At 38.5% G+C, this 26,021-nt stretch overlaps 1 protein-coding gene and 1 long non-coding RNA gene across 2 annotated transcripts in view; one reads left to right on the forward strand and one right to left on the reverse strand.

The window, feature by feature from the left end:
• LOC116304613 (uncharacterized) overlaps positions 1-14,188 on the reverse strand; it is a 34,120-nt gene extending 19,932 nt beyond the window's left edge. Inside the window, exons 1-13 of the mRNA XM_089024656.1 lie at positions 13,791-14,188; positions 11,154-11,340; positions 10,431-10,561; positions 9,955-10,055; positions 9,767-9,861; positions 8,474-8,670; positions 7,681-7,759; positions 7,448-7,553; positions 6,398-6,481; positions 5,841-5,990; positions 5,243-5,362; positions 4,118-4,197; positions 3,947-4,013 (exon numbers count right to left, since the gene is read on the reverse strand). Of these exons, the coding sequence (XP_088880782.1) occupies positions 3,947-4,013; positions 4,118-4,197; positions 5,243-5,362; positions 5,841-5,990; positions 6,398-6,481; positions 7,448-7,553; positions 7,681-7,759; positions 8,474-8,670; positions 9,767-9,861; positions 9,955-10,055; positions 10,431-10,561; positions 11,154-11,340; positions 13,791-13,999 (1,606 nt within the window). The 5' untranslated portion in view covers positions 14,000-14,188. The remainder of the gene's footprint in view (positions 1-3,946; positions 4,014-4,117; positions 4,198-5,242; positions 5,363-5,840; positions 5,991-6,397; positions 6,482-7,447; positions 7,554-7,680; positions 7,760-8,473; positions 8,671-9,766; positions 9,862-9,954; positions 10,056-10,430; positions 10,562-11,153; positions 11,341-13,790) is intronic.
• Positions 14,189-23,107: 8,919 nt separating this feature from the next.
• On the forward strand, positions 23,108-24,584 carry LOC116307081 (uncharacterized). The gene is made up of 2 exons (XR_004198357.2): positions 23,108-23,357; positions 24,010-24,584. It is a non-coding gene; the product is annotated as an uncharacterized LOC116307081 (long non-coding RNA).
• The last annotated feature ends 1,437 nt before the right edge of the window (positions 24,585-26,021 follow it).

Below are 26,021 nucleotides of genomic sequence, written 5' to 3' on the forward strand. Positions count from 1 at the left end.
AAATACCTCATGATTTGTTTTATGTTATGGTCTATCTATGGTTAAAATATGAGCAAAATCTATTTTTTGAGCTTTGCCACGATTGTCTGGTTTTTACAGACATCTTCTCTTAATACATAGTATATGTTATAGTTCCTTATGTTTGGTTGTTTCATCGATTTTCTATACATTAAAATAATCACAGATTTTAAATTTAAAATTCTGTTTCGATTATCAGTACTTGCACTTTTGAAGTTACAAATCACTGTATTTTAATTCATTCGTAATTTACTCATCTAGAATTCTTTGTGGTGTCGAAAAAATTGGGGGTTTGTTAGGATGTGGAACTGCTAGAAGTCCAGTAACCACTCAAAGGCTATCGAACTACCAGCAGACCTAGGTATTTAAACTCCTTTAGTTAATGTCGCTCACCTGTTGGGGACAGGGGAAGTGCAACGCGAGCCCCGCCGCCCCCTTCCTCGGTCAGTCTATTATACCGCGTGACTTCTAAGGCTGTCACCACACTCCCAGCGAATGATTTGTAAATTTCTTTTTCCCGTGACATTTGAAGCGATGAGAAGCAACAACGTTGCTTGGCAACGTTACGAATGTCACGGCAGGGCTGAGTACATCCCCATCCATGTCCTCAACCCCAATTAATAACGTGTATGTACAGTATTTATATAAGGAAAAGGAATCTTCGTGTCTCATGTGGGATGCATTGGTCTGACAACTGACATGCGCAACAACACAAAAAAGATAGAATAGCTCTTATCGTAGATGAGCACGCCACACGTAGAGAGAACTGAGTTACCAAAAAAGTCTTATATTTATAGTTGGCATTTCGAACATGAATGCTTTATTAAGCCACTGGGATGACAGATAATTGATTCGAAGCCGAGATCTTTGCAGTCCAATTTTTTTTAAATACTGTCCACACTATGCGAGGAGGCTCTCAGTAAAACACTGCATACGAGGGCTCTTATAGTCTATTCGTACGGCAGTCAATTTCGTTCTGTAGTTCTCAAGTATGTTAAAAAGAGTTGTTCGAATCTTAACTATCCTATCTTCGTTCAGAAATAGAAAGCGAATAGCTTTTATACACTCATAAACTCACGGCTATGAAATAAGCTCCGAATAACTCAATGATCACAATGGACTAGCAGACTATGCTGACACACGGCTTCAAAACATGAACTTCGTGACCACCATAAAAGACTATAAACATAAACTTTCATGGAATATGACTTAGTAAAGCTCTTCTGTATCACTTATTGCTTCTTAACAAACATAGGATAGTTCGATTCAAGTTTTTTAAATTACCAAAAGTCGACTGCCATAATCAAAGGTTTACATTTATGTGTTTACGTTTATTATGCCGTACGAACGGTCACTCCGTTTCTATCTCAGTGGCTTTTAAACTTATAGAACGATTGACTAAAGAATCAAACTTTGGCGGAGCTCTCTAAACTGAACCAAAACAGCACAAAAGGTGGGGGGGGGGGGGGCGGTGAATGGGAATAAACCAAGCAGAGCAACCGCAGATCAGGGGGAGTACAGAAAGACAGTGGAAAAATTTAGTGGCATTCAGTGGATCAACGTTCCACCCTCAGGTATGAACCGAAGTTATTATGCATATAGTACGCCGTATAGCCTGGCAATAAATGAAGGAACTGAAGGTTGAAAAAAATTGGGGGTGAACTGGAAGTCCTTCGACCGCTGATAGGCCGCCGAACTACCTGTCCATTGTTTAGGGTACATCGGCACAGAACTAGCTCTCTCGCAGAACTTAGCGCGAGTGCGCACAGAATGAGCACTACGGACTAGTCTGAGATATGAGTTAGATCTTGTATCGAGGTTTTTTTTTCGATCCCGGCAGGTGTGAGTGGAAGTACAAAGCGATCCTTAGTCTGCCCCCTTCCTCAGAATTAGCCTATTCAACCACGTGGCTCAAAGGCTTTCAATGCACTCCCCCTGCCGGTAAAGATTTTTGTTGTTTGGTATTTGGTATTTGGTTTGTGTTACTCGTTGCAACAGGGGAGAGAGGCCTGGACCTAACTCCTCTGTTGTCACGAGGGGACCGGAAGCACGCCCTCACCTAGCATACTCCACGATCCCAACACTAAGTATAGTCTCTCCAATATTTATATGAGGAATGGAACCTGTAATAAGACGTGTGGGATATGGCTCAGAGCAGACATGCGCAATGGTATAGAGGATTGCGTCAGACGTTCGGAAAATATAGGTCAATGTTTAATTTTAGTTTTATTTCCGTAAAAAAGAAATTAAAGAATCGGTAAAACAAGCAATAGATGGCGTCTGCCTGATCAACTTCAGGCCAATAAACGAAGAAGTTTCCCGTTTCTAAATTCAGTGATCATATTGTAGTCATATGTATCAGTATTTTTAGTGGTAGCGAAATATAGATGGTGTTCACTTCGCTTTTACGTCCTTCTCTTCCGCAACCTACGACTCTCTAACGACAACTCAGGTATCTCTTCTACAAGATGGAAGAAAGAAAGAAAGGAAGAAGGAAGGAAGGCATCTATCGGGTAGAAGGTCAGCTTAGCGAATAAGACTATACAATCGGCTTAAGACTTTTACACGAAGGCAGATGTTAGTCGACAATCAAACAATCAAAAACATTTAACTGTTACAGTACTACAGAATCAAATCGTTAGCAATTATTGTTACTTTGTGAGTTTCACCATCGAAAAAAGACTAGAAAATATATACACCAAGTAATACTGTAATTTATTGAGCAGAAACTAGGCAAAGGGTATAAAAATTTACTCGGTGAAGAGAGAGAGTTAGAGTAGTTCAATTATCTCGGTTTTTTTGTTTTTTTTTTGTTTTTGTTTTTCACTTTCACAAAGACAGAAAGTGAAGATTATATTGAACTAGTGAAGTTTTGATCTCACTCCAGCGTCAAAATATTCACAGATACCAATGGTAAAGTAAAGAATGCACAACTTCAACAACGCAAACACCTTGAAATTTCACGAATATTCACTGGAACACATGAATATGTGCATAAAATACAGGCTAACCCTGAGCCAAAGAGAACTTGAAACTGGGGTAGAGTAGATTAAACACAAATAGAATAACATGTTGACAAATTCAACAAAAAAGCCAAAGATGGATCTTTTCTTATCAAGAGATGGGGAAAAAAAGAGAAACAGACTAAAATAATGAGAAAATATATAGACGTGCGTTTCGCTTCAAGGTTCAACAATGATAAACAACTTACACTAACGACGGGGATTCCCCTAAATTTTGCTTAAGGATAAACCAATCAAATCAAGTCTTTTCAGCAAGATTCCGTTGTTTCTTAGAATTGGAACAGAAGCACAAACTTAATTATGCGAGAAAATAAATTCTACACTAAAAGACTTTAAGACTACCTTTGAATGTTTGCAAAGGAGGAGAGCAATAATAAAAAACTGTCGAACTGTTAGAACTATTCCGCATTTTGCATTACATAATTTGTTTAGTCGTAGGTTTACAAAAAATACTATACAAACTTTTGGTTGGCCTTAGAGCGGTTTCCGGTTCCGGTTTCCAGTTTCCCGAGCGAACTCCCCGGTTCATCGACGATTAATGCAAACTCCAATTTTTTTTTTCTAGCTGAAACTCTTTGCAACTTTATTCAAGTGTCAGTGATTGTAGAACCTAGGTACTGTATGATGACACACGCATAGAGGACCACAAGTTTGTTAGTGGTTTTCACTATTCAGTGTTTACTCTCCTGCTTGTTTATTTAACACCACAGTGAACCCAAATAAAATATTTATTTAAAAAAGGCAAGATTAGCATGCTACCGTAAGATAAGATTTTAAAAAAATGTTTTTAGCAACCAAAACACAAAGGGAATCCCTTGTCCTTTTCAGCTTAACATTTTATGGGGAGATTGGGGGGTGTTTTGGGATTATAAATAAATGATAAATGCGCTTAACGACTGACTCACCAAGGTCATCGGTTCTTGTTGTCAAGATAGCAGCCTCTCCTCTTCCTTTGCTTGTCAATGCATAAATCTGCAAAGGAAGATATAAAACACGACTGTCTGATTGTACTATACTTTTGTTTAATGTACGACCCAGAAGACAATCCAAAAATAGTCTGTCAGTGCATGAGTTACCTCAAAAGTGTACTCCGTGTCTGCAGGCAGCCCAGAAAGAATCAAGTAATTCTCTGATATATCCAGATATGTGGTTTTTCCTGTAGAGAAGGTAAAAACTGGATGGTAGAAAAGATGTGTTAGTTATTGGGATACCTGTGGTAGAGTCGTGCCGTTGACCTGAGTGTTCAACCTATGATCGTGGACTCTAGTGCTTTCATCTAGGTGAGACACTGGGATACCTGTGGTGGAGTTGTGCGGTTGACCTGGGTGCACAACCTATGATCGTGGACTCTAGTGCTTTCATCCAGGTATGACACTGGAATACCTGTGGTGGAGTCGTGCGGTTGACCTGGGTGCATAACCTATCGTGGACTCTATAGCTTTCATCCAGATGAGACACTGGGATACCTGTGGTGGAGTCGTGCGGTTGACCTGTGCACAACCTATCGTGGAGTCTAGTGCTTTCATCCAGATGAGACACTGGGATACCTGTGGTGGAGTCGTGCGGTTGACCTGTGCACAACCTATCGTGGAGTCTAGTGCTTTCATCCAGATGAGACACTGGGATACCTGTGGTGGAGTCGTGCGGTTGACCTGTGCACAACCTATCGTGGAGTCTAGTGCTTTCATCCAGATGAGACACTGGGATACCTGTAGTGGAGTCGTGCGGTTGACCTGTGCACAACCTATCGTGGAGTCTAGTGCTTTCATCCAGATGAGACACTGGGATACCTGTGGTGGAGTCGTGCGGTTGACCTGTGCACAACCTATCGTGGAGTCTAGTGCTTTCATCCAGATGAGACACTGGGATACCTGTGGTGGAGTCGTGCGGTTGACCTGAGTGCACAACCTATCGTGGAATCTGTGTCTGTGACTGTTGCCTGTGCCAAACCTGACTGAAATCTGAGGTGCAAAGAATTTATAACAACACAGAACAAGGGAGCCAGAAATAGAGGCAAAAGTGACCTAAAGTACTAATGTAAATGTACGTATACTGTACGTTATCATGTACATTGACCCAAAAAATGTTGAGTGATCGTGAAGAGTGCCAACATCAACTCTCCTATACTACAGTTTTCATTTCTCTTGACTCTCATTTCTAATGCTCCCTCGTTGCGGTACATACACACATTTCTATCATACCTCTCGTCACAACTTGATAGGCTTTTAATACTCCATTGGGTTTTTCTGGTAGCTCCCACATTATTTTAATCTGGTTGGTCGTTTTGGCCGCGACTCGTGGACACTGAGGAGCACTGGGTACTAAAAACAATGAATTTTGAAATTTTGATTTTCCGTAAAGTTACCGTGACGTTGCCGTGTCCACGCATTGTGTTTTGCCGGCAGTGCCGGTAACGTGACATTTTACTGTTAGAGCAGTTTCGAGTGACTGTGAAAAGCTCAGTGCTGTATGCGTGCCTTGCCTTGACTGTGATGTTTTCTAGAATTTTAATTGTCTGAATTTCTTCTCGCGCAATTTGATTGGTCTGGCAGTGCCGTGACCTCAGCGTGACCGTGTCCGTGTCGGGTTCATGCCTTGTTTCGGGTATTTGATTGGATGGCATGTAATTTCTCGAACAAGGTGATTGGTCTGACATATGCCTTGCCGTGTCACTATCGTATTCGTGCCTTGAGCTTTTCACAGTCAACTGTTCTATACCAAATCCACTTTCGGAGGCTTTAGAAGGCGAGTAACGTACACTACGGTTTACAAGAAAGAAGCTTTACAAGACGTCCTCACCTGACTCAGGCGTGGTGGCAGACGCGATATTACTTCTGTGCCCGTCATCTCCCTCGGTATATGCTCTGACATAGAACGTGTAAGCAGTTACAGGAACAAGATTATTTGCTATGTAACTTGACTTGTGGCCCTCGTAGACCAGCTCTCCATCTATAGTGAAAAATCTTCTCATTAGGGACCGTTCATTTTTTACGGTCATGATTCAGGGGGGAGGGGGGCAGGTAAAAAAAGGCATTTAAGGGGGACCACCCCAAAAATAAATCGCTAAATAGAAAATTTGTATAAAAAAACTTATCCTGTTTTAATAGGAGACCACGCAAAAAAATCAGGCTGGGAAAGGGTGATACAACAATTCACAAAATCCCAGCTGAAGATATCATTTGAAGTTATTTTTAGAGCAAAGGCAGCACTTTCTACTCAGATATTTTTAAGGCCCTGAGTGTTGGTCCAGCCAAGGCTTGAACTCACGACCTCCCTCCCAATAGTCCAGTGACCAACCACCCGAACCAACCAAGAGGCTAAAAGCGGTTTAATACTGTGAACATACATACAGATACCTTGGTATAACTCGTAGATTACGTCTAGACCACTCCTGGGCTGCATGGCCTCCCAGTTTACTATAATACTGTATGCGCTTTCAACTGAAAAACAAATGGAAAAACAAATTAATCTGTTAGTAAAAAGCTTTTTGGGATTTGCTCCAGCGAAACAATTTCCTTATGGTCTTTGATCGGAATCAATCAATCAATCATCAATCAATCAATCAATATCAATCAATCAATCAACCAATATCAATCAATCAATCAATATCAATCAATCAATCAATCCATCAATCAATCAATCCATCCATCAATATCAATCAATCAATCAACCAATATCAATCAATCAATCAATCAATCCATCAATCAATCCATCAATCAATCAATCGTTTATTACAACACGTATCGTCCAGGAGCTGGATAAGCTCCTTCAAAATACGAACGTTATACGGAATCTTGTAATCCGGACCAAAATTTCACAACATGTTCCTGATACGCAGAGAGAATTTACGAAAGTCTATGATTAGAGCATTCGACCGATATCCAGAAGGTCGATTCCTATTAGGAACTAGATTTTTTCTGAATACACCGTTTTCTCAAGGTTGCGTACGCATCCAACTTGACGGGCCACAGTATAATAGATCAAGTTGGATGCGCACGCAACCTCGCGAAAACGGTCAATATCCACTATCCAGAGACACCCCTATAAGGACCGTTCAATTTTTACGTGCATAGGAGGGGTGGCTGGTGGGATTTTGTGAATCGTGAGTCGAAAAATGCTCCCACCTGATTTTTTTTATGTGGCCCCCTATTAAAACATTTTAAAATCAATTTTTCATTTAGCTGATTATTGTTTGGGTGCCCCATTAAATGCCATATTTTTTTGCCTAGCCCCTCCCCTAAATCCCACAACCCCCCCCCCCCCCCCCCATGCCTGTAAAAATAAACGGTCCTGAATATATCACAATTTAACATCCTTGGGGCGAGACGGGCACAGCACGGCACGCCCGTACCGTAAATATTTCACAGCCTCATAAATCTCCTCTAATGAGCAGCACTTTTACTGACCTTTCAAAGTAGGTGGCTTTGGTTTTGGTAGCTTTTCTAGTATTGCTAAAGTATCTTCTACTTCTTCTATTGTATCCTTTTTTATGTTGGGTCGTTCAAGCACAGCCTGGAAGTGAAACACAAATATTTAAGTTTCTTTCTTAGTTTTTTTTTTCGGGGGGGGGGGGGGGGGGGGGGGAGGGGGGAGGGGGTTTGAAAGGGGAGAAGGTTACTGAACTGCTAATGTTGTCTACCTGTAAAGCTGGTTTGACGGGTTCTTGTGTTCTGAGATACAAACATCCATTTTTCTGACTTCCTATTGTCCTCAGCATCCTAAAGAGAATGTTAGAAAATATCCTTAAATCATGATTTAAGTGCAGTCTAAAACAAGGGAACACATTAAAATTTTGTTTGTGTAAGGAAAGTCATTGTTCTTTGTTGATCTATCTAGCGCGCAATCCATCTTGTGACAGGCGTTCCTCGTAGTGTTTTGGTTTCGGCCGATCCGAATGGCTTACGATCGTGTAAGGAAGGGAATGACGAGTGTCGCTCCGCTCCTCGCAAGATATTCGTCGGTTTTCGGAGTAAATTCTGCCATGAAGTGTAGCGCGCGCACGTAAACAAGAACTACAAGGAACGCCTGCTATATCTTAGAATACGTGCGATAAAATCGAAGATAAACCAACACAATCAGGATTTTGGCGTGCTCCCTTGAGTAAACGGTTCTTATTGTTCTGGCACCTAGCATAGCCACTGGCATGTGATGGTGCAAAACCTCTTTTGTTGGATGCATTTACACTAAGCTATCAATTAACAAATGAAACTGTTTTATTTGTTTTATTATATAGGCACTAATTTTATTTTGGTATTGAATTTTGTAGGCAAAAAGAAAGACGGTCACAGGATCTAGCAGTACTTCGCGCACGCAGATGGCGTCTGCACTGTGCTCCGTTCTCTAGTAGAGCACAGTTTTCGACCAATCAGCGCGTACACACTATCCTAACTATATAATCATAATCTATAGCTCTGGTACGAGCATGTACTCACATTGCAGAAAACCAAACGAGTTCGTCATCATGTGATGACAAGAGTCCTGATAAAATCCTGATAATGTTGTCTATTTCGGGGTGGGCAAGTAAACGTGTGTGACCCTGAGGGAATGATGCTATACAGCTGAGTGCAAAACAAGAATTCTTGGTGCAACCAATGTCATCTGAGCCAAGCATGTTGATAAGACTGACAATCTGTTTAATGATTAACAAGATAATATGGATGATCAGAATAGGGACAATAGATAGAAATGATGATGAAGATGATAAAAATGAAAATGATGAAAACAATAACAATAAAGAACAACTACGGTGAATATGAGGACAATAATTATACATGATGTTAGTGTGATAATACATAATGATGGTGGTGATGATGAGGATGATGATGATGGTGATGATGGTGATGATGATGATGATGGTGATGATGATAATGATGATGATGGTGATGATGGTGACAATGATGGTGGTGATGATGAGGATGGTGATGGTGGTGATGATGAGGATGATGATGATGGTGATGATGGTGATGATGATGATGGCGATGATGATGATGGTGGCGATGATGGTGGTGGTGGTGGTGATGGTGAGGATGATGATGATAATGATGGTGGTGGTGATGGTGAGGATGATGATGGTGATGATGATGGTGGTGATGATGAGGATGATGATGATGATGATGATGGTGGTGGTGATAATACATGATGACATGCATAATGGTGATGGTGAGATGATGATAGTGATGATTATGGTGATGCATGATGATGATCTTGATGACAAAGATGGTGATGTTACATGATGATGGAAATAATGATGATGATGGTGATAATAATTAATATTATAATTATGATTATGAGAAAGATGATGAGGCACCTGCAATGCTAATGTTGGTAATCAGATGACAGTGATAATGATGTTGATGACAATGCATGATGATTGTGGTCATGATGATAATGATGTTCGGTGATAAGCATGGGTGGGAAGCATGGGTGGCATAGCAGTGAGAGCACTCCCCTCTCACCAATGCGACCTGGGTTCGGGTCCCGCTGAGCTTGGTGTCGTATGTGAGTAGAGTTGTTTGTTGGTTCTCTCCTGTGCTTTGAGGGTTTTCTGGGTTCTCCAGCTTTCCTCCCTCCGCAAAAATCGATTTCTGAATTCCAATTGGAATCCAGTGGAGGAAGAGCCACTCTGTGGAATCCACTGTTAATCCCATTATTATTATGATGATGATGATTATGATGAAGATGATTTTAATGATGATGACAATGATACAGTGCATGCAATCACTTACTAAACGCTTAGATTCTGGCATTGCTAATATTCTAGCACATCCAGCCTCTAAATCACACAATCTACCAATAGCAAATGCTGAATTCATACCTCGCCCTAAAAAAAGCAAGAAATATTTTTTGAATGATGGTTTTATTAAGACTAACAAAAGCAATTTTGTTAAGTAATTTTTAACCACAATGCCATTACCAGTTTCGTCTGTTCCCAAAGCCTTGCACAACTGAACTAACGTTCGTAATGAGTTTTTGTGTCGAAGAATTCTTGCACAACCCTCCTCAGCGATTGTGAATCTGTTAGTCAGAAACGTAGAAATAGATTTAAAGAAAAAGTGTAGTAATGTCAGTAGAGTTGCCACTTAAATTGACCTCTCTTAAATGTCTACTGCCAGAGATTTTTGTTCTAAGGAAGTAAAAATTTTCCAAGCAGAGATATATAGAGGGCAGTGGACTTTGGTAAACCTCTTCCATGTGGACAAATTGTTGCATGCATAATATTTTTGCATAGCTTAATTGGCAAGTTGCAGAGCAAATTCTGCTGATATCACCTCTTCAACTTGCAGCAAATATTTTTTGCACAGGTGATTACATCTCTACTCTTTGAAACAAAACAAAATTTGTTGCACCTAGTGGTTAAACTGACAACATTAATGTGAACTTAAGACATACCTTGCTATGACCAGAGCAGCATTACTTGCAGTACACATATCTTTACATGATAACAATCTGGTCAACTTATCTATAGTATCGTCAAGACTTTCTTCTTTGAGCATCCACAGTCTACATTCCTCATTCTCTGCCTGTACAAGGAAAAAGAAATTCAATTGCACATCTTAGAAATGAATAGTAGAATGAGGAGAGCGTTGTGATGCAAAGGTGTCTGGGATCATCATACAAGATGCTTTCCTTTTTACTTTTGTATAAACAGGGTTTGTACTAAGGCCAAACAAAAAAAAAGTGTGTTTCCTGTTGCATGAGAAAAATAATTGGTATTGGTAGGTCGGATTTTTTTTACTGATACAACAGTGAAAATGAGCTTACTGGGAACCCTGTGGTGCATTTGGGAATGAAAAAAATATTAGGGTCAGCAAAAATCGGCAAGAAAATTAGGGTTAGTCGCAAGTTATAGAGTTAGGTTACAATCCAAGGGGTATACGTTTGGGAATTAAGGAGTAAGGGGAATTAACTATCCTATCCCTCCCATATTGTGGGAAATTAGAATTTCCAAGGGATGGGGAAGGTGTCAGTATTTCCTCATCATGCCAATCGAGAAAAATCAAACACAACAAATATTTTGAGGATCTTGTAAATGTACAAGTATTAAAATGAATCTTAAATCCTGTGGCTTTTTGTGAACCCTGTGGAATCTGAAACTATCACTTTCTTTCATACCAGAGTCCCCAGAGTCCCAGCGGCATTCATAACTGTCTCCATATCAAGCATATCAAGCATCTTGGTCAATGATGGCAAGACTTCTTTGGTCTGCTCCCCCCTGTCAGTGAATATGTTAATGATTCTCTTCTTGCCGAGATCCATTTCTGCTAACGTACCAATCACGTAAGCTGCATTCCCAGCAACCCTAAAAATTGGAAAGAAATCCTGAATTAAAAAGCATCCACTCCATTTTAGCCATCTCTTGTTGTCAACTCTAAATTTTCTCCTATGCAGTTGTTTTTAGTGTCTTTATACATTGCTTTCTCCTCTAATGTGTAGTTACAGAAATTATCCATACCCCTCCCCCCAAACAGAGGGTTTTTAAATACCTCTGCCCTACCCCCTGAAATTCCAATTTTCTACCATACAAACTCTGTAATTTTGTTCTTTCTTTGACCCCTACCCCTCTGAATTTCCAAATTCCTCTGTGGGGGGAAGGGAGGGGGAATGGATAATTTCTGGAACTACACAATTAGGAAAATATTGAGTGACAATGCTAACAGTAGCTGCTGCATAGGACATTAAACTATATATACCCCTCACCCTTATAAAAGACTAACGACTCCTAATATATGTCAGTTTAGTATATTTTTTTCATTATATGGTGTTCATTAACAAACTTATATAATATCCATCAATTATGCCTTATTGACGACTCTTAAAACTTCAGTGTATGCAGGCTTAGCCTCGAATCCAGGAGTTGCTTGTTTTGTTATTCTAATTTCGGCTTTTGTTTTAATTGCCTCACTGATGAGGATAAGCCCACATACACTAAAGTTTTAAGAGTTGTCAATACACTAGCGCAGCTCAAACTTTTTTACTTGCTAATTTTCTTTCTGATAATATGTATGATTGTGGCAAAATGGGAAGTCAATATTTTTTATCATTATCTTAATTTATAGCCTTGAGCTATATACCAGATGGTGTAACTCTCAGATAAAAGTGGAAAGGCAAAATTTAAAACCAATATGCCAATAGAGTATAATTTTATATATAATTTTTAAGTTTTATTTTCTGTAAGAAAACAGTTGAGTTCATAAACATGCATTGAAAAAATAGGGATCTTAATTTATAGCCTGAAACTAATATATACCAGATGGCATAACTCTCACATAGAAATGGGAAGCCAGAATTTAAAACCAATATGCCAATATATGATTTTGTTAAATGATTTTAAAGTTTCAGCATTCTGATTGTCTAAAGAATTCAAGGAGGTATTTTAAAAACACATTCAGTTTTTGAGAGGGTCTCTTTGGTATCTGGTAAACACTCTGACTCAAAGTAGCCTGTGAACAAGGCTCTCTCAGGATTGGAGAGAGGGGAGGGGGAGAGGGGTTGAGGATAGGAGAGGGAATCTCTAAAGCAATACCAAACTTAATTTTATTTTTCAAAAGCTTCTCTAGTGAACCACTCATCCTATTTTGACTAAAACTAAAAAGTGTCTCATGTCAGTACATTAGCCAACCACCTGAAAGCAAGAAAAACTATTTTCACAGAAAAATTATGTATGAGATTTAAGTACAGTTGATTATCAAAAATGCGTAACACAAAATTAAACACTTAGCTTAACTAAAGAAATTTCATCTATTTCTTGTTTCTTTTTTTCGTTTCTCTTTTCAAGTTTTGTGCAAAATCATATAAAAACTTAAACATGCATTTTTATAGCCTTTTTTTTCTACTTCCATAAGACATTGTCAAATGAATTCTGTATGTTTGGAAGTTGTTAATGCAATCTTTCACTCTCTGACATTAGTCCCTTAGCGGAGTAGCCAAGTTTGTATACACATAAGTCCAAAATGGTGCAAGGCCGAGTGAGTTACGTGAAAACAAACATTTTCACCATTTTGGACTTTAGGTGGAAAATAAGAATTTCTATAGGTCATATTGTTTAATCAGAAGAGCAATATATAATGCTGTTTAGATTGAAAGATAAAATGTCCGATAACGATTAAGTGCATGACTCGTGATGTGACAAGACAATTATATAAATTTGTGGTCTATTTTTGTAGTATCACTTTTCAAAAAATAATATTCAAAACATATTTCCGTCTGGAAATATTTTTTTTGCATTTTCTTCCTTCCTCACAAGTAATATTTTTAAGGGGGAAAAATTGAAATACCTTTAAAATTGGTCGTCAGCTGAGCTTAGATTTATTTGAATTATTTTGAAGTAATATTTTTTATTTATTTTGCAGCTTTATATTTTGATTGACAATTTAGGTGCTATCCCTCGAAGGTTGTCTTAACAAAGAATAACAGAATAAATATCCTTTTGAGGTAAAAGAAAAACACCTGACAATACCAGGTCTTATCCCGTTCTTATCCCAGAAAAAATAAAAGCAAAACTACTTAAAAGTTTACACACCATGTCAAAATTAACATTTAACGTTTCCTCGAGGGAAATCAAATTTAACTTCAAAATATTGAGCAAGATTAGAATATTTTAGGAGTCTTGTACTACACTAAGTGAAAACTTGTCCGCAGACCTCTATTTTTCGAGTGCAAAAAAAAAAAAAAAAGGGACGACAAATTACTTCAAACTTTTTTTGCATGTGATGAATTGAAGTTTTTATTGCAGACTTGTAAAGGTTTTACCTTGAATCATCGCTGTCCAGCAGAGATAATAATCCCCATAGCATATCCTCAGAGCCAGGATGGTTCAAGAACATGTAGCTACATAGTTCTTTGTCGGTGTGAATCTCTCGTACAAGCCGTTCAAGGACATTTGGAGTTTCACTGTTGTGTCGAAATAAACTTTCTAGGTTCCTGTTGAGAGAGCGGCCAGCTTCGGCCAACATCAACATCTTCGGATAACGTCCAAATTAGCTCAAATAATTACAAAATAAGCTTTCCCAAACATGCTTCTATATTATCGCTTCACTATGGAGACGGATATTTTAATTTTTGCCAGGATAAAGCGTGAGGAAACCAAGATAATGAAGGTGAGCTCTCGTTAGGAGTTAGTTAACACAAAATTAACTTTTTGAACCAATTTGCTGGGTTTGTAACACGGATTGTGATTGGTTAATTGGACTGTCCTTATGTTATTATACACGGTTCACTGACCAATCATAGGAGGTGTAACTAAAGCGGGGATTATTTAAACAAAAAGGTCGAATATATCTGCATTTGGCAAACATTGATTGAAAACCTGCCATAGTTTTTACGCATGCAATTCAATGTCCCTTTTTGTTTCCAAAAACATAGCACTTTAAATAATATAGGACTGGGATAATGTTTTTTCAACAAAAAACAATGGTTCAGTGCCAAAAAAACAGAACTTGTACAAACCACCTTTGTTTAAGAACGAGTGTTGTTTCTCGTTAATTTTGAAGTTATGTAAACAAAGTTAGCTTTTTAAGTAAAAAAATACCACATTTCCTGTACTCAAAGCCCGTTTCTATGGTTTCTGTGCACACAGTTTACATAAATGATATGCGTGCTCTCCGGAGAAAAGATTAAAAGCTATTTTGTCGCAGAGACTTCTGTCAGTTCGTTTGAAAACTAAGGCTAAAATCAAACTTGATTGAAATTTAAAACGTGTAGATAGTAAATAGACAGTAAATGGAGAAAATGCGCAAACGCTCTGTTTAGACTTAAACACGTACCAAACACACAGGAAGCCCACCGGTCCTAGGAGGAGGGAGGGAGAAAGGGAGGGAGGGAGGGAGGGAGGGTGCGAGGATTAAACTCAGTCCCCTATCTCCCTCGCTAGTTCACATTACACCTTTTTACTGATACGACATTTTCGTTCCCAACCATCTTAAATTATGGGATGGCCAGAGAGCAAACGTAGAAATATTTATAAAGTATAGAGTGGCGACTGAGTTTTTCAAATGGCTCTCGCACACGTTAGTGTTTTAAATATTGTTCCAACTACCACCAAATTTAACTAGTTGGTTTTTAGATGTGTTTCACATTGGATAACGTAAAGTCATATAAAAAGACACCCTGACAGGCTGTCTATACTGAAACTTTTCAAGTGCCACCTCGGTATTATTATTTATAATTATTATTATTTTAAAAAGTAAATATATCTTAATGGAAGCTGATAAAGTTAGTTTTCTTAAGGAGATAAAGCTAATGCATTTTCCGTCTTGGTTATTCGACAAACAGACCTTCTCGGCTCGAGCGTAATGTTTTCCCATCTCATTCCCTAGAGTAGCATTATTTGACGGTTGTACATGAGAAGACACATGAATATGGATACAACTCAAACAAGAAATCTTATTCTCAAGGGAATGACACGTGGTCTGAAATAGGACAACATTATTCCCAAGCTGAAGGGGGGGGGGGGGGGGGGAGGTATTCTTGTCCGCTTAGGGTAGGGATGCGCCGCTGAGCCCTCTGAACCCTGACCCTGTTCCAGAGTAAAATCGCTGAATATCATACCCTGTTCCAAAGTAAGATCGCTGAAAACCATACCCTATTCCAGAGTAAATATCGTAAAGATATAATTTGTTCCAGATTAGATTTAGTTAAAGCCTGTACATGTGTTGAGCTTTCAATAATTTTTTTATTAAAATATAGTACTGGCGTATAAGTATTCATAACAAGTTAATCTGACTTGCTGAATGATGATTTATTGTATATATAAAACCCTGTTTCGGTATTGTGAAAATATATACCCTGTTCCAGAGAGGGAAGAGCGTGATTTCATATACCCTGTCCCAGAGCGAGCGCGATTTTACATACCCTGTTCCAGGGTAGAATCGCTGAAAAAACCATACCCTGTTTGGCGGCACGTACCCGTGTAGCGAATATAGGGGACTACACCCTCCCCCTCCCTCTCGGGGCTGAAAGGGTCTATTAAGAAAACACTCTCTTTCTTATAATAACAGTCGACGTACCCACTTGTTTGTCGCTACTACTCGACACAGACTTTTCGATTAACACCGACGGACTATTTTCCTAACTGCTTGGCAAGCTATCTTACGATACAAGATCGGGCACTGTGCCGCACATAATTTCTCATAATGCGCAGGTTTCTTTAGCTCATCCCCAAACAGATCTTCTGGAACACCAGAGATTTCCAGCCACTCCAGATCAACATTCTTCACTCCAATATGGTGCAGGGTGATCTCTTCCAAATCATCATTCTCAGCCAGACGACGAATGGACTTGACGAAAGTTAACGTACCTATCTGGTCTCCAGGGTTCACCTTGTTAATGTTGATGTGCATAGGGTATTCGTCATAGACCACATCACCTACGTCATACTCAGCGTTACTGACCATGGCAGCGATAACGAACGGACCAGAGACTAGAATATCGCTTGGGGAATATCGAACGATGTTGTGGTGGTGAGCGTTGGTGATTTTGAAGAGTTTGCACAACATTCTTGTTTCAGAGACCCCAAAACATTTATAATCATTGTGAATGATTAACTCGCCTGTTGATAACGATGGTTGAGCATGCGCAGTTGTAGGAGACAAGAGGGCTGTTGATTGGCTGGTTATGAATTGTCTCCAAGACGTTTCATTGGCTTCGTCGAGAATGACATTGTCAATAGCTTGTTGTCGGTTTTCAATCTTGAGAGGTGGAAACATGGTACGTTTTTGCACAGTAAAAACCTTCTTGTTTTTCTGGTTGACCAAGTTATGTGACGAGAACACCACAGTATATTGATTGCCTCCTTTGGTCGTGAGGATCTTAGCATCATCTATGCGGCACACACTGCTAAGAGTGTCTCCAGGAAAGACAGGTTTCTTCTGCATCGCATCGTAGCACCCAAGATGAACCCTTGCAGATTCGCTGAAGCTTGTCACGGTCAGAGATAAAGCCAGCGTGTTAATCAAGGTGAATGAAAGAGGTGCTGACTTCAAACCTAGCCTCGACGCAAACTCATTGCTTGTGTTGAGACGATTGACCGTCAAAAAAGCACTTTCCCAAAGTGCCTTCCATGATTCGGTGACCGTAATTTCTAATGGAGGACGCAAGGTACGACCTATTTGGACTGCATCTTTTAAACCTCTTTGACGCGTTCTCCAAGGAAGAAGAGCTGGTTTGTCTGATACTAAGGACACGTCTTGGATATACTGGTTCTCTTGACAAATCCTCGATGCTATTAACCTGTGCGGTGGACCTACCATCTGTCGACTCTCTTGTATCGATGGCTGTACAACTGAAATAGTTTCGCTTGATGCCATTACGTCTTCAGCCCATTGACGCTCTTTGGGCGAGCATGAAAAAGCGACATTAGCTAGTATAGCTTGGGAGGGTGTTAATGCTACTGCTCCCGCAAACCCACAAGCCTTCATCTTGCGATAAAATTTGTCTGCGCCAACATGATCGTCCAACTTGTCCCATGCCCCAGCTATCGGCAAGATCTGCGCAGCTCTAGCAGCCAAGACCACTTGGCTAAAAAATGTCTCGCAAGTTGCAGAATTTGCCTCGCAATACGCCTGTGTCTCAAAATCAGCAAACCCAGCGAAAACCCCAACATTCCTGGCAGAACCATTGACAATCTGCTCCGCACTGAAGTAAGCCTCCAATGTTTCCAAGATAGGGACAAATTTTATCGAGCCCGAGGGTAAATCGTTTTTATCTTCCGCGCTTTTCACCAGTTTTTCATATTCTTTTAGACAAAAAGGGCCCTCGATTTTAGGAAGCACAAAGCCGTAAACTGCTGGCGTCGTCAAAACTTCTACTTGTCTGGCTAACTCCTCGTTATTTAGGCCACACAAACGCACGAAGAATCTCTTGCCTTGGAATATTCCATTCTTCAAGCCACTAACGTATTCGTTCAGTTGTTTGGCTTTCATCTCTTGGGCAACGGAATCTTCTAGATCCAATACAATGACATCCGATTTTGATTGACAGACTTTTACGAAGCCTTGCCTAGTCTTAGCCGAGAATAACCACGAACGGGTTGGGAATAAAGCAGGGACTTGTCGGGTTCTCTCCGACTGGGATGTCTTGGTTCGGATAAGCTTCTTAGTCGAGTTTGGTCTTTTGAGGAAAATCCGAGAAAGTCTATTAAGACATAACATCTTCTATTTATTGAGTCTTCCACCTGATAAAATGAATACAGCATTATATTAAATGGGGTTCATGTAATATATCGAAGACATGAAAGATTGTTTCATCAGATTTCCAAATACCCGAGAAGTGAGTTGAAAAACGAGGCAAAGCCGAGTCTTTTTAACCAACTCGGAGGTTTTGGATTGAGGATGAAACACTCTTTCAAGTGCTTAATATAGAGGCTCTATATGGAACTTAAGGTGAATTTGATTAACCATATTAACTCTGGACGGTTGAATATTACTGACGTAAGGAGCATCGCGCGGTCGCGTTGTTGTTGGTATAGTACAAACAGAGTCAAGTACGGAACGGCCGTTAAAGAAGTAACGCTCATAGGCTAATCAAACCGTTTGACCTTTGGAATGAAAACGTCTAGATTACAACAGCGAACGAAGGAACACGGACACAAGATAAGTCAAACAAGTATAACGTTAATTTAATTCAAATAATCGAAAGGAAAAAAAACCTATAGAAATCCAACCACATTCGGTGTCCTAGTGCCCTTGGTTTAAGACTTTGATTTTAATAAAATATATGTTAGTACGTATACAAACTTCAAACTTCAAACCAAGAGCAAAAACTGGTATAAATTCGAAAATGATCCAGCAAACCGAACATTGTCAATTAACACGACGATTGAAAAAATTCAGTTTGGTGATCACGAATCTGTATCAAATTATTCAAGTTCGCTCGTCCAATGGTAAACGATTCTTTAAAAGAGTAAAGTTTTTTTTCCTGTTATACATCTAAGGCAGCCATGTTGTATGATGCAATTATTTTCTGGCTATAGAATCATTATTAAACATAGCCCGACTTACCTGTAATGATGATGTAATTTGTGCCAAGCGAGGCACGAGATTTGCACAAATGGTTATTTTGCCGGCACGGGAGCTTGTTAGTTCGTGCGTAGTTAGCGTCGGGTCCCTTGTGGGTAGGATTAGTATAAGAAGTGTCTAGAATGTGTGAGAGTTCATCTACGGTCAGCCTCGCCGGTTTTTATCGCCTTAGTTTCGACTTATGCTTATATTAGCCTGCATGTGACATTTATTCGTACAGTTTGCCTTAAAACCCCAAAGGTTGCATCTTAGCATGGTTGGGGGTTCACGTTCCCCTTTTTTCCACACTGTGGTTTTTGGGGTTTTCGTGACCGGCTTTGATGCTTAGGTTTATTTTCCATACTATTAATTGTAATTATTTCTGCTGTTACCTTTAGTGCATTGTGGACTTGATTAATACACTCATACTTACTGTGCGGTTGTAATTTACCTTGCCACGATTATAGTGCGTCGAGGGCCCGGATATGCACAACTTGTTTAGTTTACACATTGTATACTGGTCTTATTGCAATAAAACTCTACCGGCGTGGGCCCAGCTGACCCACCTGCCCATGTATAACAAAAGTGTGTGTGTTGTATTTCTAGCGTAGTGGAGTCAAAATCCGGTTTTTTCTTGATTCCTGCAGATGGAAATATTCAGCGTTAAAGAGTTAGTAAAGTTAGTACTGAAGAGAAGACGAACACCTTAGTACCCCACCTCAGGTTTAGTATCCTCTATACAGTGAAATCCTTTAGTCATGTACTTGCTTGTTGTTTTTCTTTTTTTGATACTGACGGAAAACGCAATAAAAATCATGACCATGAAGAGTTTTACAATTCTGATTAATTCACAAACTAATTAATAATTCATAAAAGAAAAATAATAAAAAACGTGACCATATGAAGGAGGTTTTGTATCTGATATAGATTCTTCTTCATTTGCATAAACTTTAACTTGGATTTTCTCTATCAAACTTGGTTCATTTCGTAAAGAATTCTGTACAATATGAGAACATACATCATGAGTTTTTTAAGCCGATCTTTTTTTTTTTCCCAGCAGATCCTGTTTTATCGGGTCTAAAACCACTTGGCTGCGCCTCGTGTTTTATACCCGATAAAGCACTCCTGCTCGTTCATTTAACAGTACTTAAAACACTCATTAATAATTCATGAGGACAATGCAATAGAAATCATGACCGTAAAAGGTTTATGATTCTGATTATAAACCTACTAATCAGAGTATTATCACTCTATAATCCCGTATAAGCAACCATTGTATTATTTTCAAATGCTCTTTCTTGTCCAAAATAAAGATTAATTTGGATCTTTTCCATTCGCATTCTTTCGAGTGAAAACTATGACTTGTGGAATCAGTCTAGTATAGTTTGGGGTAATATAATTAATCTGCAATAGGACTTCATGTCTGTCCAATTTGGAAATAAAATGTAATATTCAATACCGAACAATGTAGATTCCTTTTAGATTCGGAATATGAAGACAATCTTTGCGTTAGAAATGTGATTTTTCGCGATTGCAATTTAGCCCGCGCTAAATATCTCGCGCGGAAAAGACTGGATCCGACACTGTTACGTCAGCGCATTCAAAAATATACGGATTCCACTGTCCACTCGAAGCCGTATTCATGCCGTATTCAAAACTTTCCACTCTGGGGACCATATTTAAAAAGTTGCGGATTCGTCTACCGTATTTGCCGGATACGTGTGGACGAAAAGCCAATCCGCAACAAAAAAGTTGCGGATTCAAAAAGTATCCGGATACGTGTGGACGGGGCCTTATTCTTAAGAGAATGACATGTTTATTCTCAAGAGAATCACATGTGGCATAAAATCATTCTCGTTCCCACATCCTCCTCGGTTGTCGTTCCTCCCCGTCAGAGGCTCTGGGAAACTCTACAAATTCTCACAATTTGATTGGCTTTTAAGAAGAACAATAGATCTACTTTTTGATTGGATTGTCGAATGTTTTTGTTCACTATTTGTAGATTTCACAAAGCCAAAGGCTTGTCTGTGCTTGTCTTGGCTTGTCTTGGACAGTTTTCGGGTTGTAGGGTTTCCCAGAGCCTCTGAAGGGGAGGAACGACAACCGAGGAGGATCTGGGAAAACGAGAATGGTATAAAATGGGAGAGCATTGCGCCCAAGTGGATTTGATCCATTCTCATCTATTTACACTCTTTCTAACATACATATAGTAATACTGACTAGCTTATGGCCTACGCGTGTTCAGCCTAGCCTGAATATAGCAGGAATATAGTTGACGGTTTTTTTTGTAGCAACCCTTGCACATAACGTTTTTTGTGTTTGCTCGATATCCGACATGAGAGGTTGCGCGATATTTTTTTGTAGGTGAAGTACCTACTCCATATTCTTCAGTGGGTGATTCAGTACGCAACCCCCATCAATTTTCATATAATTATATCTAGTATTTTGTTCATTTTATATTCATTATTTAATATAGGTTTGGTTGAAAAACCCTTTGTATGGAAAACCTAATAAAGTATGTATGTATGTATCAAATTAACTAAAGGTGCGTCCCTAACTGAAACACCAAGGTTTGCATTTGTAATTAGAAAAGCTTGCCTGCTTTACCAATATAACACACAAAGAAACGATCTAATTGAATGAGCTAACATTATTGAATTATTATCCAAATTCATGACATCCAACTGATATACACGTCTTTCAAAAAACATCGTAGGTCGGAAATCTAAAATCTGAGATCGAGTATCACGCTGCAAAATGTAATATTCAATACCAGACAACGTAGTTTCCATTTAGATTCGGAAAATGAAGATGATATTTTGAGTTAGAAAAAAAAAAAAAAAAAAAAAGCACAAAAATTCCGTATAGTCTAAGATTGACATAATTCACTACATTCCAGTTCTACATTTTCTATTTCCATGGAAACAGCAGAGTATTCCCTAAGATAAACTGACGAAAATACAGCTTTAGTATGAAAATGATCGATAATGAATAAAATTGGACTTCTTTTTGAGCAAGACGTCTCGTTCATAACAATTTAGATAGTTTAGATAAAAGTTTCTTGGGTTACCAAATGGATGCATGAAAATCTCATTTACAGCCAGTGTTTTTTGTGTGTTTATTTTCATTACATAATAGCAAGTATTGCAATTTTAATTTGACACTGTTTAGTTTGGTAATTTAAAATATTTTAGCTAATTGATGATATTAACATGAGAGTGAGTTTTTTCACAAGGGGGATGGGGTGGGAGCTGATGGACAAATGATTTCGTAAAGAATTTTTTTTTGAAGTGAATACAACTTTCTTGATGTTTCCTCATTTCAAATACTTTAGGCTTAAAGAAGAACTTTGATATATAATCATCGATTAAATATCTATTTTTCTCTATTGCTAAAATAGTTATATCTTCGTATGTGAAGATATGATATCTTCAAATGAATGTGAAAATTGGTAGACGAATTCTTAGGAAATGCATTAAAGAGTAAGAATTTACTAAAATTTCGATTTATCGATAATTGAATATTAAACAGAATATTATATGGCCGCTTAGAGATACGGATTTTATCTTCTCGTGTTGACGGAATGTCTCACTCGTTCGCTGGGCTCACTCGTAATATCACTTCAACTCTCGAAGATAAACTGTGCGTGACCATGTAATATATTATAATATATATATTATCGGTATTCCCGTCGTCTCAAGCATTTCTCGAGAAGCTGAATAGGTCTATTGCTTATGAAACACTGTGGTCTAAAATGGGACAACATTGAGCCAAGTTGAATGGTCTATATCTCATGAGATACTCAGAAGGAATAGTCATGTGAAATGGGACAACACTTTTCAAAGCTGAATGGGTCTATTGTTTATACGACACTCACTGAGTAAAGGAGAATGGTCAAATAGTCTTATACATTGAACCATGTTGAATACTTGTATCAGCTGTTTCTAATCTATAAACTTAGGGAAGAGGGGTGAGTGTTAGAGTGTCGACCCCCCCCCCCCCCCCCCACACACATACAGATCGCTTAAGTATACATATTTGTATTTCCAAAATTATACCTGTTTTGCAGATAGCTCTCACTAGGGCGCTAATATTACAAATTAAAAACAAAAATGCAGATAAGAAAGCTGCAATGATTTGTTTAACTCTCCTTAAACAAATAGAACCTGTCTCAGTCGGGTTTCCTAGCCTCAAGCTATAATTGTTCATTACCTCCTCAATCACCCGGGTGAACGTCTATTCCTTCTGCCGGCTCTTCCGAGTTTCTTCGCCCAGCAACTAGAAAACATTTCTTGAATTATAATTTCTATTCTACATTCTAAAGGTAAAGACTTCATTATTGATATAATAATATGAATTTTAAGAGATTTTTCGAATCAATCGCTGCTTTAAAAAGAGTTTTATACAATTATACAGTAAAAGTGTTCATGACATTAATGGGACAAATTTAAAGTATAGAACTTGCACTCAATCCCTCTTCTTTTCTTTGCTCTTTCGTTCCTTCCTTCGTTCCTTCATTCCTTTGCTCTTTCGTTCCTTCCTTCGTGTTTTCATTCCTGCGGCTCTATCGTTCGTTCCTTCTTTCCTTCTTTCCTTCTTTCCTTCTTTCCTTCTTTCCTTCTTTCCTTCTTTCCTTCTTTCCTTCTTTCCTTCTTTCCTTCTTTCCTTCGTTCCTTCGTTCCTTCGTTCCTTCTTTTCTTTCTTCCTTCCTTAACTTTAGTTTCTTCTAGGCTGAGGAGGGAGCTTTGCTATGCTGAAAATCTAATCTATAAGAATTTCAAGTGTGAAGGTTTCAGTATTTTTCTCCGGGAGACCTAATACAAAAATATTTTTTTTGCATTACAGAATAAAAATCGTGAATAGCTCGGCTTTTATTGTCTTGCTGTCCATGATGATTATAGCATCCCAAGGAAACCCAAGATTTCAGTATTTTTCTCCGGGAGACCTAATACAATTTTTTTTTTTTTGCATTACAGAATAAAAATCATGAATAGCTCGGTTTTCATTGTCTTGCTGTCCATGATGATTATAGCATCCCAAGGAAATCCACTTCCACCAGAACTTTGTTATCCAGACGAGACACCCGATGCCCTAACCAGCCCACAGGGTGAATGTATCTATCGTGGCAAAGAGTTCCTTCCTGGGCAAGTCATTAAAGATCATGGCTATCACTACAAGATTAAGTGTACATCATCTGGGCAAGTTGTGCACTGCCACAAAGCAATCAACTAGACTGAAAGACAAAGAAGTGGAGTGGGGAACGGAGATCTAGAAACTATAACTAGCCCTAATAAATGATAAGACATAATCTCTTGCGTAGGTCTACATTTTTGACACTCAAAATAAGTCGTTGTTTGTTCTCTTATCATATAAAATCTTTCCAAAATACATCTTTCTTCCATTTCCGACAATCTTTGAACGTAGTAGTTTGATATGAAAATGATAAACACAACTGATCTCCTTCCCACCTCACTTTCCCATAGTCATTTTTTCTCAGTGGTTGAGTCGTTATGAGATATATAAATACATAATAAAGATTTACTGAAAACAAGTCTTATTTGTTCTTCTCCATATTTCATTACTCGCGCATGGAATGAATGGAGTAGTGTGTAATCCTACAACTCGAGTCGTAGCGTGTAAATCAAGCCTACATCATCTCGCCTACGACAGACACGAGCGTGTTGTATACGATAGTTGTAGGCGAAAATCGTACCGTCTAAACCGGCCTTAAGACCTCTATTAACTATGTTAAAACATAGCATTACAGTTGCCACGCAGATCAAAAATGGAATAAGTATGTTAGGTTTCGTGCGTGTCAGAAATGGTTTCCCGGTTCTTAGGTTACATCTTATTCGTGTAGGAATCCAATTTATTATTCTGATTATTCAAGTATTTCCAAGATCTTTTAATAACAGTGCGCGGTTGTTTTTACTATCTTGGTAATATCTTATTAAGTAAATAACTATCAATTATTTTCCACTTTCAACAGTTCATGAGATGAAATAATCTTAAAATCGGTTCAAATTATTAATATTAATTTAATTGAAATTTTGGCTTGCGGACTGAACCAAGTTATATAAACAAACCTATATCGCGCTAGCTTGAGAGTATGAGAAACAATAATTTTATTTATCGAAAAAAGGGAGTTTATTATCTAATTTGTCACGTTCAGTGATAACCGTAAAAGCCTAAAGTATGCTAAAGATTGCCCTTAAACTGAAAAAAAATATTGATTTTTGGATCTAAGGAATTTTGAAAGAGATATATTGAAGCATCTTCTTCTTCCTAATCGGCAAGAAATGAAGAGAATACTGACGTACACATGAAAGACACAAGTGAACCTAAAGAAAGGAAAAAGAAATGAAACAAAACAAACTTGTTTATCGTGTCCTCAAACACTTCAAGCAAGCAAAAAATAGAGAAAGATGGAAGAAAACCATTTAGTTTAGCTTGGAGAATTATTAGGTTAAGTCCTAAGGACCGATTTAGGTCAGTTTAGTTTAAATCATTTATTCATGCCGTTAAGTTGATAGGAGCTATTGTAATTGGGGAAAACCTGTAGTAGATTCCTAGCCTCTCTTATTTGATCTCTTATTATTCAGCGATGCATTTTGTAGTCTCTTTTCTTTAACCCACTAGCTATTGAAAACCTAAGAGTTGGCTATAAGTAAAATAAAATAAAATGAAATAAGATTTTTTTGTACTGACATACTTGAAACCGAGAAAGTCAGTCTTGAATGAAATTTATACATTTAACAAATACTCGGAAATATTGATCAAGGGCTAAATAAAAAATCTGTACGAAGTATTTTATCACCACGCGGATTGCAATATTACTCGGCGTGAAATAGAACTCGATAAAACTTGGAAAACAAGAATAAACGAGATTTTCTGGTCACTTAGATATTGATTTTAAACCGTAGCTATAGGCGGTGAGTTTAGATAGGCAAGCTACAGTTGCTACATTATAGCTGTATTCCAATTTTAT

This window comes from Actinia tenebrosa, unplaced genomic scaffold (genome assembly GCF_029948245.1).
Source record: "Actinia tenebrosa isolate PJP-AT-01 unplaced genomic scaffold, QUT_ActTen_1.0 PGA_scaffold9__36_contigs__length_13948895, whole genome shotgun sequence".
NCBI classification, from domain to species: Eukaryota; Metazoa; Cnidaria; class Anthozoa; order Actiniaria; family Actiniidae; genus Actinia; species Actinia tenebrosa.